At 33.4% G+C, this 12500-nt stretch overlaps 1 protein-coding gene across 1 annotated transcript in view; it reads right to left on the bottom strand.

Moving 5' to 3' along the window:
- LOC144973608 (uncharacterized) overlaps nucleotides 1–12500 on the bottom strand; it is a 230766-nt gene that overhangs the window by 156096 nt on the left and 62170 nt on the right. The window contains exons 33-45 of the mRNA XM_078916257.1: nucleotides 12088–12179; nucleotides 10135–10353; nucleotides 9428–9620; nucleotides 8177–8305; nucleotides 6703–6900; nucleotides 5715–5846; nucleotides 4933–5133; nucleotides 4243–4374; nucleotides 3487–3687; nucleotides 2768–2899; nucleotides 1537–1728; nucleotides 992–1123; nucleotides 246–434 (exon numbers count right to left, since the gene is read on the bottom strand). Coding sequence (XP_078772383.1) covers nucleotides 246–434; nucleotides 992–1123; nucleotides 1537–1728; nucleotides 2768–2899; nucleotides 3487–3687; nucleotides 4243–4374; nucleotides 4933–5133; nucleotides 5715–5846; nucleotides 6703–6900; nucleotides 8177–8305; nucleotides 9428–9620; nucleotides 10135–10353; nucleotides 12088–12179 — 2142 coding nt within the window. The remainder of the gene's footprint in view (nucleotides 1–245; nucleotides 435–991; nucleotides 1124–1536; nucleotides 1729–2767; nucleotides 2900–3486; nucleotides 3688–4242; nucleotides 4375–4932; nucleotides 5134–5714; nucleotides 5847–6702; nucleotides 6901–8176; nucleotides 8306–9427; nucleotides 9621–10134; nucleotides 10354–12087; nucleotides 12180–12500) is intronic.

The raw sequence follows: 12500 nt of genomic DNA, 5'->3' as shown, positions 1-12500 counted from the left end.
GAAAACAAATGTAGGGGGATAAAAGACACAGTAAGTACCTCCCTACCCGCTATGGGAGACAGAGCAAGTGACTCCCCTGCCTACTATGGGACCCCATCCAGCTAGTTTTCCTTTGTATACCGACAGCTGATGGTTATTCATAAAAGAAAATTATAATTTTCTAGTAAGGAAGGCATAAAGAGCATTTCATTAACACAGGTTTGCAGTGTCCTACGAGAAAAAATAAAACATATATATATACTCACAAATCTGTCCTTGTCTGTGGCTGATAGGTCAATGACTTTGGATCCAGCAGGCAAATTTTCAAGTATCCTTGCCGTGTAGGCACCTTGTGTAGTAAATTCTGGAGTGTTTAAGTTGTGAAGAACATTCACTTTGACAACACATTCACTGCTTTTCACTGGCGTACCTTGATCTTGAGCTCGGACACGAATCTAAAAATGGAACAAGATAGGAGTGAATCGTTTAATTTTTTATTTATTTATTTGCTAGTATTTTTTGTTTCTTTGCTTGTAAATATGGTGCTTGTGTTAATTATCGTAAGTCATATCAGTGCTAGTGAAAAAAACAAAACATATCTACTCTCTAAAAGATCTCGAGTTTATATAATGTAGGTGGACAGTCAACCCTAATATAAATGGGACTAATCAAAATTGTGAAGTAAAGCAATCGACTTGTGTGCAACATCCCCTGCAAAAAAAAATGGTTACTAAAATACAAACGAAATACTTTCAATTATAATAAAGCACCGACTACCGAATTTAAATGCTCAGTGGTTTTTCATTTTACAAGGCAACAAATAATTGTCTATACAGATAATGGCTGGTCGATATTAAAATTTTTAAGACAAGCAACACGATATAAAAATTAGTCTGCGCATAATTTGTACGTTTATATAATTTATCATCAACATCTCTCTTTTGGGCTTATTTCTCACTAACTGTTAACATGACTTGTTTACGTTTATGGCAAATTTTAATCACATAATTACCTGATACAACTCAATGCTGGAAAGTGACAAGTCTCCTTTAAGGATTATTCTATTTGCCACGGTTGCGTGGAATCCAAAAAGTGAGTTTGCATTATCATCTCCAATAATGGACAGGCTGGTGGTTCCAAATTTCTGGTTAAAAACAGGTTACAAAAGCTGTTATCAAACAGATTAAAAAGTTGATCTTCACAAACTTACTATAAAACACGCGTAAAATTTACCTTTAATATTTAATACAGTAAAAATGCTAGGGTGGCAAAGGAGAACCAAGTTGAAATAAGACAACAGATGGAATGCGATTATTAATAAATAACTATTTACTATCCAGAGGTAACTATCATGTTTACATGAAAAATGTACAATTGTTATAAAACCAAGAAATTCAAAATAAATTAGATTTCTTGATTACTTTAAATAATATTATAAATAGTCTACTTAAAGCAGACCAAACTGCTAGAATATATAAATATAAATGTATATCATATATAATATTACAATTCAAAACACCGTGATCAATCAGACCACCACATTCATAGCAAACATACCTGTTGATCATTATCACTGACAGTCAGATCAGCAACTTGTGCCTCATTTTGTGCATCTTCTCGAAGACTTATGGGATTTTGTGGACAAAATAATACTGGGGCATTGTTGTTTCTTATTACAGTGATGGTTACAGTAGCAGTCAGTTGGTTTGTCAGCGGAACAAGACCTTGATCTCGGAGAGATACAGTCCACTGGAAAAGATTGATAATTATGTATAACTCAATGCGACTATTCTGACATTTAAAAGAAGCCAGTTGTTTTTGTTTGAGAAGATTATTTTAATAATATTTTTATAGCATGAAAAAAAAAAAAAATCAAAAGAGAATCGACTTAAGTGAGCAATAGAGCTAAGTTTCTTGATTAAAGAATGATAACTTAAAAAGTAAGAATAGGATAATAAAAAATCTCTACTTAAAAGAAGATAACCTCTAAGCACTAGTCCAATGACTTATCTACTCCATCAAATAACTTGGTTACTAGACACTAACTGGGCAACATAATAGAAATATACATTTCGGGACACTCATCTAAGTAAGCAAGAAAAAAGAATGTTATCAACAACTATTCCAACAGATTGTCATAACAGGTTTTAATTTTCAAAATTTGTGTACATCTCTGTATTATTTTCAAATGATATTGATTGCTATTCATATCTATAAACCAGTTTCAGTTAATAAAGTTTAAGTACCATAATGTGGCCAAAATGTACGCAAAACTATTTCTAAATGAGAGCTGCTTCGGGTCTATATTGCCAGATATATTGAGAATACCGGGTTTACACTAGTATAAGCTTTGAGAAGTAGCTAAAATAGTCTTTTCGTTATGAAGGATATAATAGTAATTTCATTCCATCTGATAGACAAGACGTAGTCATACATTTTCCAGGAACATTGGACCACTGTCCTTGAGCAGGCTTGGAACAACTCAGGCTAGTACCCAGCTTCCTACTTCTCGATTAAATTTCAGGTTTAAAATGGAATAAAAAACCTTCGGGGTCAGAGATAATTGATTTAAAAATTGTATCTGGCAATTGTAAAATCAAAAAAATATCACTGTCTTGCAATAGGTATATGAAATGTTAACAAACTGGTTAATTTCCATAGCAGAAATTAGTCGTTTTCTGTGTAGACCACACACACACACACACACACACACACACACACAGATTTATTAATGTAAATGACAATGAAGATAAACAATGAAAAAGTCATAATAAATCCTTTAACTTACAGTGTACGATTGTTGAGTCTGTCCTAGTAAAGATTTGATAACAGAAATATCCCCATTAGGGCTGACTTGGAAATATTCCAGGGCGGGTTGGTTGGTGGTTGTCGGGTAGAAAAATAACAAATTGTTGGGTGCCTGAAGAACAAAAAAAAGAGGAAATTATTATGTAAGAATAAAGAACAGCACACACACACACAGAGTAAAACTGTACACTCTTGCAATGAAAAGTCTCTCTCCCTCCCTCCCTCCCCCTCCCTCCCTCTCTCTCTCTCTCTCTCTCTCTCTCCCTCTCCCTCTCCCTCTCCCTCTCCCTCTCCCTCTCTCCCTCCCTCCCTCCCTCCCTCCCTCTCTCTCTCTCTCTCTCTCTCTCTCTCTCTCTCTCTCTCACGAATAATAATTACAATAAAAACAAAAGCTGAAATTGCTTAAGTAATAACTTAAAACTTATGGATATTATTAATGAAAAACTTGAAGTCTTGCACTTGTACAAAATGAGAGTTTAAAATGGCATAAAGATTATGTCAGACAAAGCACTCTGTCTGGTTAACACTAGGCCTCAAAGTCAAAGTGATGAAAAAATGTAATTAATTTTTTTAAATTAAAAACATTTTTGGAAAGTGCTTCCCTGCCCACTATGGGAGGTCAGGAACCCCACCCAGAATTCTTCTTCGCCTTTCAAATTTAGAATCAAGGCAATAATAGAATGAGCATTGAGTACTGACCTGTGAGTCAGCATCAGTAGCAGCCAATTTAAAGAAAGGAACTTGTAGAAGCTGATCCTCCAGGATGACATCAGAATAAGATGGTGAGCTGGGGTTGTTGACCGTGTACTGGGGTGTGAACAGATTCTTGTTCACTGTGATTTTGAAGAATGTTGTATTGCTCTTCGATGGTTGCCCGTTGTCAAAAGCACGAACTTCGAGCTGCAGATAAAGAATTAAGAAAATATATCATGACAGGAGTTAACAAACCTATTGGGTGATATCTTTCTTTTCACCAGACATTGTTGAGGGGGTGAAACAAATGCAGTAAAATTTGAACCATAAAAAAACATCAGGGCCTATACACATTTACTTAAACTCATTGCCAATGAAATTGCATTGGCACTTACAAAACTTTTCAAACTACCAGTACTGGTGAGATTCTAATGATTTGGAGACATGCAATTGTCCAGATGATTCTTAACAAGGAATAAAGAAACGAGGTTTTCAACTATCGCCCTATTTTTCTAACAGGTGTGAAATAAAGCCTTGTTATAGGCGGTAGTGGATATGGTATAAATGCATTACAAAAAGAATGCCCAGCAGGCAACAGGAAACCTTTAAAATGGATCCATATAGTCTAATGGGTGAATAAATGAAAGCATTGTAAGTGTACTGAATGTGGTAAATGTATGAAAATTAGTTTTATAAGAGTTCATAGTATTTTTTCGTAAAAGTGATTTGGCAAAGCAAACAAAATCATTGCATTTGACATACATTGAGAACGTCCTCGGGGATGTTTTGCAAAGATTTTTTAAGGACAATTCTTCCAGAAGCTAATCCAATATCAAAATATACTGGGGCGTTTCCTTCACCGATGAGTTCGTATCGCACAGTTTCAAAGGTTCCCTGAAAGAGATATAATTTATTGTAAAAAAACAACAACAACCAAAAAAAACTCAATATAATGAATAGCAGCTATTGAACTAAAGAAATCACAAATGAAAATAATACCAATAAAGGTCGACAGTAAACTAATTGAGAATACTCATTTTTTTTCCATTTGTGAAATAATGATATTTGTTCATATTTCTAATTTGTTTCTTTATAATTCATTTATAATTATTTATTCACCTTATCAGTTTATTTATTTATATATCTTTATATTTATTTATTTATATATTTATTTACTTATTTGTTTTATTATCTATTTATCTGTATATTTAATCACATATTTATTATTTATTTATCTAATAATGTTTTTTTAGATACAAAGTAACAGTAAGAAATAAGTTTGGCTAAGTTCATCAATTAAGTAAAGAAGAAAATGAAGAAAAAATTGATTTTCCATAATACTTTAAAATATTCTAAAACTCATTATCAATTACATTTTTGTAGAGCAAACAAATAAAAGAGTCAAAGTGTTATTTGAACTTTTTTTTAAAACATAAAACAAATCATCCGTACAGCTTCATCCGCATCAGTTGCTGTTATTGTTGTAAGAATAGTAGTACTGTCGGCAGGTGCATTCTCTCTCACACTTGTTGGATAGTTCTCAACATTGGTAAACTGAGGTGTGAATGTATTCCGGTACACACTGACTGACACGGTGGCTGTGTTGGGTGAAACTTTAGGGGTAACACCATTGTCTCTGACAGTGATCAGAAGCTGTAAACGTAAATATAAAATAAAGAAATTTTGTGTCAAATGTTAATCAACATTAAAACAAACAAACAAAAAAGACATCTTTATATCTTAAAACTCATCACTTTTCCTAATTTCATCCTTTTCTATGTTAAGTTTACTTCCATTGTTTTCTTTAATTCCGATAATATATTCTAAATCTGAGATCTGTTGACTAAAAATCATTTCACAGGGGTACTTTTTGATATGTTGGGTAGAAATACTGAGTATTTTATTTAAACGCATACAATCAATATAGAGGAAGCTTGAAATACGGAATTAGGCCAACAATTAAATTTCACAATCAAAGCAATGGCGAATATGGCAGAATTTCATTATTTCTATAATAAACAAAAATAAACACACAACCCCCCCCCCCCCCCAAAAAAAAAAAAAAAAAAAAAAAAAAAACAGCAGTGATACCTACAATTCTAACACTAAGCATTATAAAGCACTAAAAGCTAATTGTTGGCTGATGCATTCAAAATTGTGATCTCAACACTGTAACTTAGTATCAGTAGTCGATTATTTGTAATAACCAATACCAAAATTGGATTATTCCTTACAATGTAATTGCGATCAATGTCTTGTAACAGGGAAGACTTTACAGTGATGGCTCCTGTATCTTCATTCACTTGGAAATAAGTGGTAGCTTTGCCTGATACTTCCATTTTGTACTTAGGATTACCAGCTTCTCCCTAGACAAATATGGAGTAAAAGGATATGGAACAGAGTCAAAGAACAGAAGAAAAATAATCATTGCTCAACATTTTACTTTTTTAATTACTAATGAAAAAGAAATTGATAGGGAGGAAAACGTGTCTGTCTTTTAATAACTTCATGTAACAACACTTAAAGAAAACATAGATGAAACTATATGTCATATATATATATATATATATATATATATATATATATATATATATATATATATATATATATAATATATATATATATATATATAATATATATATATATATATATAATATACGATGCCTGTTAGGCGATATTACACTTTTTATTTTGGACAGAGACAATGCTGTTAACAACCAGGTACTCATTTTACACCTGAGTACAGTGAGAGAATATGAGTAAAGAGCCTTTTCCAAGGACTCAACCATGAACTGCTCAAACCCAGGACTTTCCGATCCAAAGGTGAGTTTCATATTATTAGACCACATGGCCACACTTGGTTTTTAACAGTCACAGCGTTCTTTAATATATTATTTGAGTTGAGCTTGTATCTAGGAGAGCATTTAAGAATCTGAAAGACAAGAAAAATTGACGTTTCATAGATATTCAAACCCATAACTTAAAAAAAAAAGATTCAATTACTAATTCGTACATTTGATTAAGATTAAACAATACAATTTCTACAAACTTAAACAAAAAATTGTTTACTTATATACTTATTTATATATTTATATATCTATGTAGAAATTAATTAATTGATTAATCGAGTAATTACTTAAAGTTTGTTTATTTACTAATTTTAATATTTCCCGTGTCACATCTGCCAAAGAGGTAAAAATTGATAAAAAAGATTAAACTTACCTGATCTTGGTCAATGGCAACAATTGTATAGATTGCAGAGACAAAATTTTGTGTTTCCAAAATGCGCACGCTGCCTGTATAACCAGGAGCAGAAGGAGCTGTAATGACTGGTGCATTGAGATTACGATCCACGGTCACTGTTATGATAATGTATGTGGTCTTGGGAGGATTTCCACCATCTTTGGCTTCCATCAAAATCTAAATAAATGGGGGAAAATAAAGAAATTGATAAATTGGAATAAATAGATTTTAAAGATAGAGAAAAGACATGAATCTAAAATCCATGAATAAACCCCTAGTAAATACCATTAACTCTTTCAGTGCCATTGGCCGCACTGTGCTGCCAGAGCAGAATCTGTTCTACTGGCCAATGGCCACACAGTCCGGCAGGTCTTGAAAGGCAAAAACAATAATGTAATCCAATCCTACTTTCTACAAAAGTACTATAAATTGAACCAATGGTATCATTTCTTTCATCAGAACATTCAATTGGCCCAAGGAGAGTATTTTAATTGAGATTTTGCGCCTAATTCGAATGTCGCTTTGTCTTAGCTTGTTATTCTCATGCTGTTTCAATCAGGTGTCTGTCAGCCATTTTGTGATGGAAATGTGAATATAGACTCAGCACTGAAAGTGTTAAAAACAAGATAATACATAAATTAAGACTAACTTGATCCCATTCACACCACAATGCTATTTGAATTAATATGTTTGTGACTAAATGTCTGTTGAGTTTAGAGGCATGTAAAATGTACTGAGTTGATGTCATTCAATGTCAATGTCCCTTTGTCAATGTTTTTTGACTGCCATTAGAAGGAAAGGTTTACACTAAATTCCTGTGTGTCAATACGATTGTTTATTTGTTTGTTTTTAAGGGTTTTACGGCGCTTGCAACACATTTGGTTATATCAGCGCAAATAAAAAGGAAGAAAATGGGGGGATGGTAAAAAGTTCTAGAATTACAATTAAAGCAGCCAAGAGAGTAAGACAAAGGGGAACTGGGAACAAATAGGGATCAGATGTAGATTCCAAGAGCATACCACCCATGTACTTAGTTTGAGATCACCTATAAGTCTCCTCGGGACACAAGCACAAAATCCAACAAAGAGGAATACACTCAAATGCTTACATTATACATTTAAAATAACAAATATAATAATACATAACAGAGAGATGATTAACAAGGAAAAAAAAATATAATCTCCCAAAACAATAACTATGCATTTCACTGTTTCCCTCCCAGCCAAGGACTCCGGCCAGGGCCAGGACAAAACCAAGTAATCTCATTCCAAGACAAAGACTGAAAGCGTGTTGGAAATTATATATAAGGGGATAGAAGACTCAGTATGTACCTCCCTGCCCACTATGGGAGGTCAGGAACCCCACCCGGTGTTAAATACGATTGATCTGGCAAGTAAAACTGGTGAATCTAACCTTTACCATCAATCGACTAAAATAGGAGCAAAATACTCACAGTGTAAATAGACTCTGGCTGATTGGCAATGGACCTCAGGAGGGTGATCCGTCCTGTATTCGGATCGGCGATAAACAAGTTAGAAACTGAAGCACGAACCAACCGATAAGTTATATCATTGAATGGGGACTGAAAAAAAACAACAAAAGAATTCAGATATGGGAAAACAATGATACAACAGTTTAATTCATTGAGCTATGCGGTCATCACCTGAAAATTATTTCATGTCAGAATGATTTTAGGTGCTACAAATATTAAATATAGTGAAATGTATTAGAATTGGGTTACATTTGTAATCATGTTTTATTGAGGGTGAGGGGTGAAGTGGCCGAGTGGTTAAGGCATTGCACTGTGACCCGGAAGGTCCCTGTTTCGAGTCCTGCTTCAGGCACTTTCGTTTTTTTCCTTGAACATCAAACATCTTGTTATGATGTCATGTCAAAAGGGCGTAATTTTATTTATCAGGGTAATAGAAAAAGCTTTTTAAAGTGAAGAGACTGAACATGTCATATGAATAAAAAAAAAACTTACATTTTTATATCTGGCAGACGTTGTAAAGGCATTAAAACTAGAACAGATATAAACATTCTTTTATACCCAGAGCCGTAAGAGCACTAAATGTAAAAAGTAATGTATATATCATCTTATCAGTTATTAGACATTGCCCGATTTAACATTTTAAAATCCAAGTTGGAATCATTATATTCATTTTTAATCATGATGATATGCCTTTTAGATAAGTTCCAGAAAAGCCTTCGGTAAGTGTGAGTGTGTGCATATATATAAATATATATATATATATATATATATATATATATATATATATATATATATATGTTTGTGTGTGTGTGTGTGTGTGTGTGTTTGTGCGCATGTGTGTGTGTGAGTGTGTGTGTGTGTGTGATAATATTTTTGAAATCCTTTAATTCAATTGGGTCTCTTTATTTCTAATAACTGAATCATTTTCAGCATTATTATTAATAATTGATTATATGAAAGAAAAAAATAAATAACACATAAATTCAAAAGTAATGAATGAATGAACAATTGAATTAAAGAAAGAATGAATGAATGAATAAATGAATGGTTGAATGAATAATTGAATTAATAAATGAATGAGAGAAAGAATGAATTAAAATATAGATAGATATATAAAAATATAAAGAAAGAAAGAAAGAAAGAAAAAAAAAGAAAGAAAGACAGAAAGGAAAAAACACATAACAGGCATAGAGGAACAGTCCGTTATCTTACCACAGTGTCACCATCAGTTGCATCAGCAACAGTCACCTCACTATTGATACCAGCTGTTATTGGGATCTGAACATCAAATGATGACTTTTTCCAGACAGGAGGGAACTGGTTACGATCAACCGTTATGGTCACAGTACACGATGTAGGGGCAGTCAGAGAGTTTACAGCATCGTCTTTTGCACTGATAATAACTCTGTAATACAATTTTTTTTTAATTAAATGAACGATACATGTAAGTGAAAACAAAATACTGAAAAGTGTGAATAAAGAGAGAACTATACAATCAAAGGGGCAGAATGACAGGGAGAAGGGGAAGTGAAAGAGTGAGAAGAGAGGTCGACATGTGAAAGGAATGAATACAATTCCTAATAATTTGTCAGTTTTAAGATAAAAGACTGTGGAGTGGACATATGATAAAACTAATAAATAAAATGGACATATGATAAAACTAATAAATAGAGGTGCCTAAATGAGTCGATAAAATGGACATATGATAAAACTAATAAATAGAGGTGCCTAAATGAGTCGATAAAATGGGCATATGATAAAACTAATAAATAGAGGTGCCTAAATGAGTCGATAAAATGGACATATGATAAAACTAATAAATAGAGGTGCCTAAATGAGTCGATAAAATGGACATATGATAAAACTAATAAATAGAGGTGCCTAAATGAGTCGATAAAATGGACATATGATAAACTAACCTGTACTCCTTGGTGCCAAAATTATCAGTACTGAGATCACGGAGCAGTATGATTCTACCAGCTGACGAAACAGAGAAGAAATTACGAGTGTTGCTGTTTAACGTAGCATCGCTATGAATGACGCCATCACCATTTGAGTCAGTAGCAACACATGTTTCAATAAGTTCACCTGTGGGCTTATCTTCGTTGATTCTGACTGATTTATTGGTGTCGGCAAAACTGTTGAAATTAAAAAAAAAAAAGTTAATCATGAACACCAAAATTAAGTCAACTTAAAAATAAATTATAAAAAATAAACATAGGACAAATGGATGAGCTATCATGTGTAAAATGTGATTCGTAATTTGAATAAATTTATCATAAAATTGAAGTATAAAATTTGGTTGCCTATAACATTTACTTTACACCGTATTCGAAAAATAATGTAAGATAATGGATGCCATCTGTATGCTCCAATGTTTTTTCTGTAATGCACATGGCAGCCGCTTTTTCTTCCTTTACTCACTAAGCCTCTTCATGGGACACTAATTTAAGCACTTTTCACCAAATCCAGATCAGGACCAACTAATAATAACAATAACTTATTGAATTCACTTAAGTTTGTTATCACGTTGATCTGAATCTTATATACACTAGAACACAGAAATCTTGATTACGCAAATCTCGAAATCACGGAAATCTGAAACTCGGTACAACTCCCTGCTTTAATTTCTCTATTTTGTTAGTATTGGCAACACGGAAGTCTCAAACAAACTAGATATTCCCTGGCCTCCATTGAATTTTTTTTTCTCGAATTGCTTGTTTTGAACAGGAACAAAAAATGCCATCGCACTCCCATTAGGCTAAGTGTCAGTTAGTGTGTTATGCGTGCGTGTGTGTGTGTTTGCATTATGACTGAAAGGGAATCGCGAAGCACGTTTGACAACCAGCATCTCGTGCACACCACCCATCACTCCATTGACTTCTTGTATTAGATGACGTTACCTCCCAGTAAAAAAGAAGAAAATGGGATCGTAAAAAGTTCAAGAATAACAATTAAAGCACCCAAGAAAAAGTAGGACAAAGGGGAATTGATTCAAATAGTAGGAAACAGATGTAGATTCCAAGAGCACACTATCAGTGTACTTAAGTCTGAGATCACCTTAAAGTCTCATCCATACACAAGCGCAGGTCCCCACTAAGAGGAATACACTCAAATGTTTACAAATTACTAAATATAACACAAAAAAGTAATACAATGCTTAAAAGAGAGATGATTTACAAGACACAAAATATCATCTACAAAGGCTCTAACTATACATCCTCCCAGCCAGGGCCAAGACAAAACCAAGTAATCTCATTCTGAAAAAAAGAGAGAAAGCATGTTGAAAACAGATATAGTGGGATAGAATACACAGTAAGTGCCTCCCTGCCCACTATCGGAAGTAGGGAACCCTATCCAGTTCATACAATGAAGAATGTATCCCACAAATAGATAAATATATCTGACTTTCTATCTCAGCAAATATCTCCATACGGAGCTCAGGAAAAATCAAATGGTGCCCCTCCAGAACAGAAATGTGGAGGCATGTGGAAAGGAAACTATATTTAGAGGGATAGAAGAGATAGCATGGTGAGCATTGAAGATTCCACAGGCATAAAGGCAGCCAATGTTATCCTGTTAATGGATAACAATAAACAAAATTAATGGAAGCTTCAATTTATTCAACAAAGACAAATGACAAGGATGTTTCAGGTTTCCCCTTTATCAACAAAGCGATGAATGAAACACTAAACGAATGAGAGACACGAGCATGACGTCGTTTCCTGGCCTATGGGAAATTCCATCCACCACTTGGTATCATTTGTGGTTCATTATCTTATTCTACCTTCAACCTGCCCACGTCCCCTAATCAAATCCATATCCAACAATATTATTAAAATCAATAATACCTCATTTAGTTTTAGACTTACACAGGTGCATTCTCATTTCTGTTTATGTTGACCGTCACCAAAGCTACATTTGTCTTCTTGGGTGTACCATTGTCCTCCACATAGACGTAAAACTTTAAAAATAAATGGACAATAAAATAGACATGATGAAAAAATCATAAGTATTGAATGCATAATTATATAATAGAATTTTAGTGTAAATATGCACATTCATTTAAATTACATATTCAGGATTCTACGAATTATTTAAATGCAGTCAGTGTAGAAGAATTGTATATACTGATAGATAGAGCAGAATATTTTCAATGTAGTCGCATTATGAACTGGCATCCTCACCATAGACAGCTGCCTCCATTTAAATTTTGTTTAAAATATTATTGGCTGGATGTACTAATATGACTTCACAATCAAATCAATATGGTTAAAAGAATTTG

This window comes from Berghia stephanieae, chromosome 5, assembly GCF_034508935.2.
Source record: "Berghia stephanieae isolate SIO BIC M18660-M18661 chromosome 5, UCSD_Bste_1.3, whole genome shotgun sequence".
NCBI classification, from domain to species: Eukaryota; Metazoa; Mollusca; class Gastropoda; order Nudibranchia; family Aeolidiidae; genus Berghia; species Berghia stephanieae.
The sequence above is the reverse complement of the archived record's forward strand: the minus strand, read 5'-3'. Positions and strand labels throughout refer to the sequence as shown.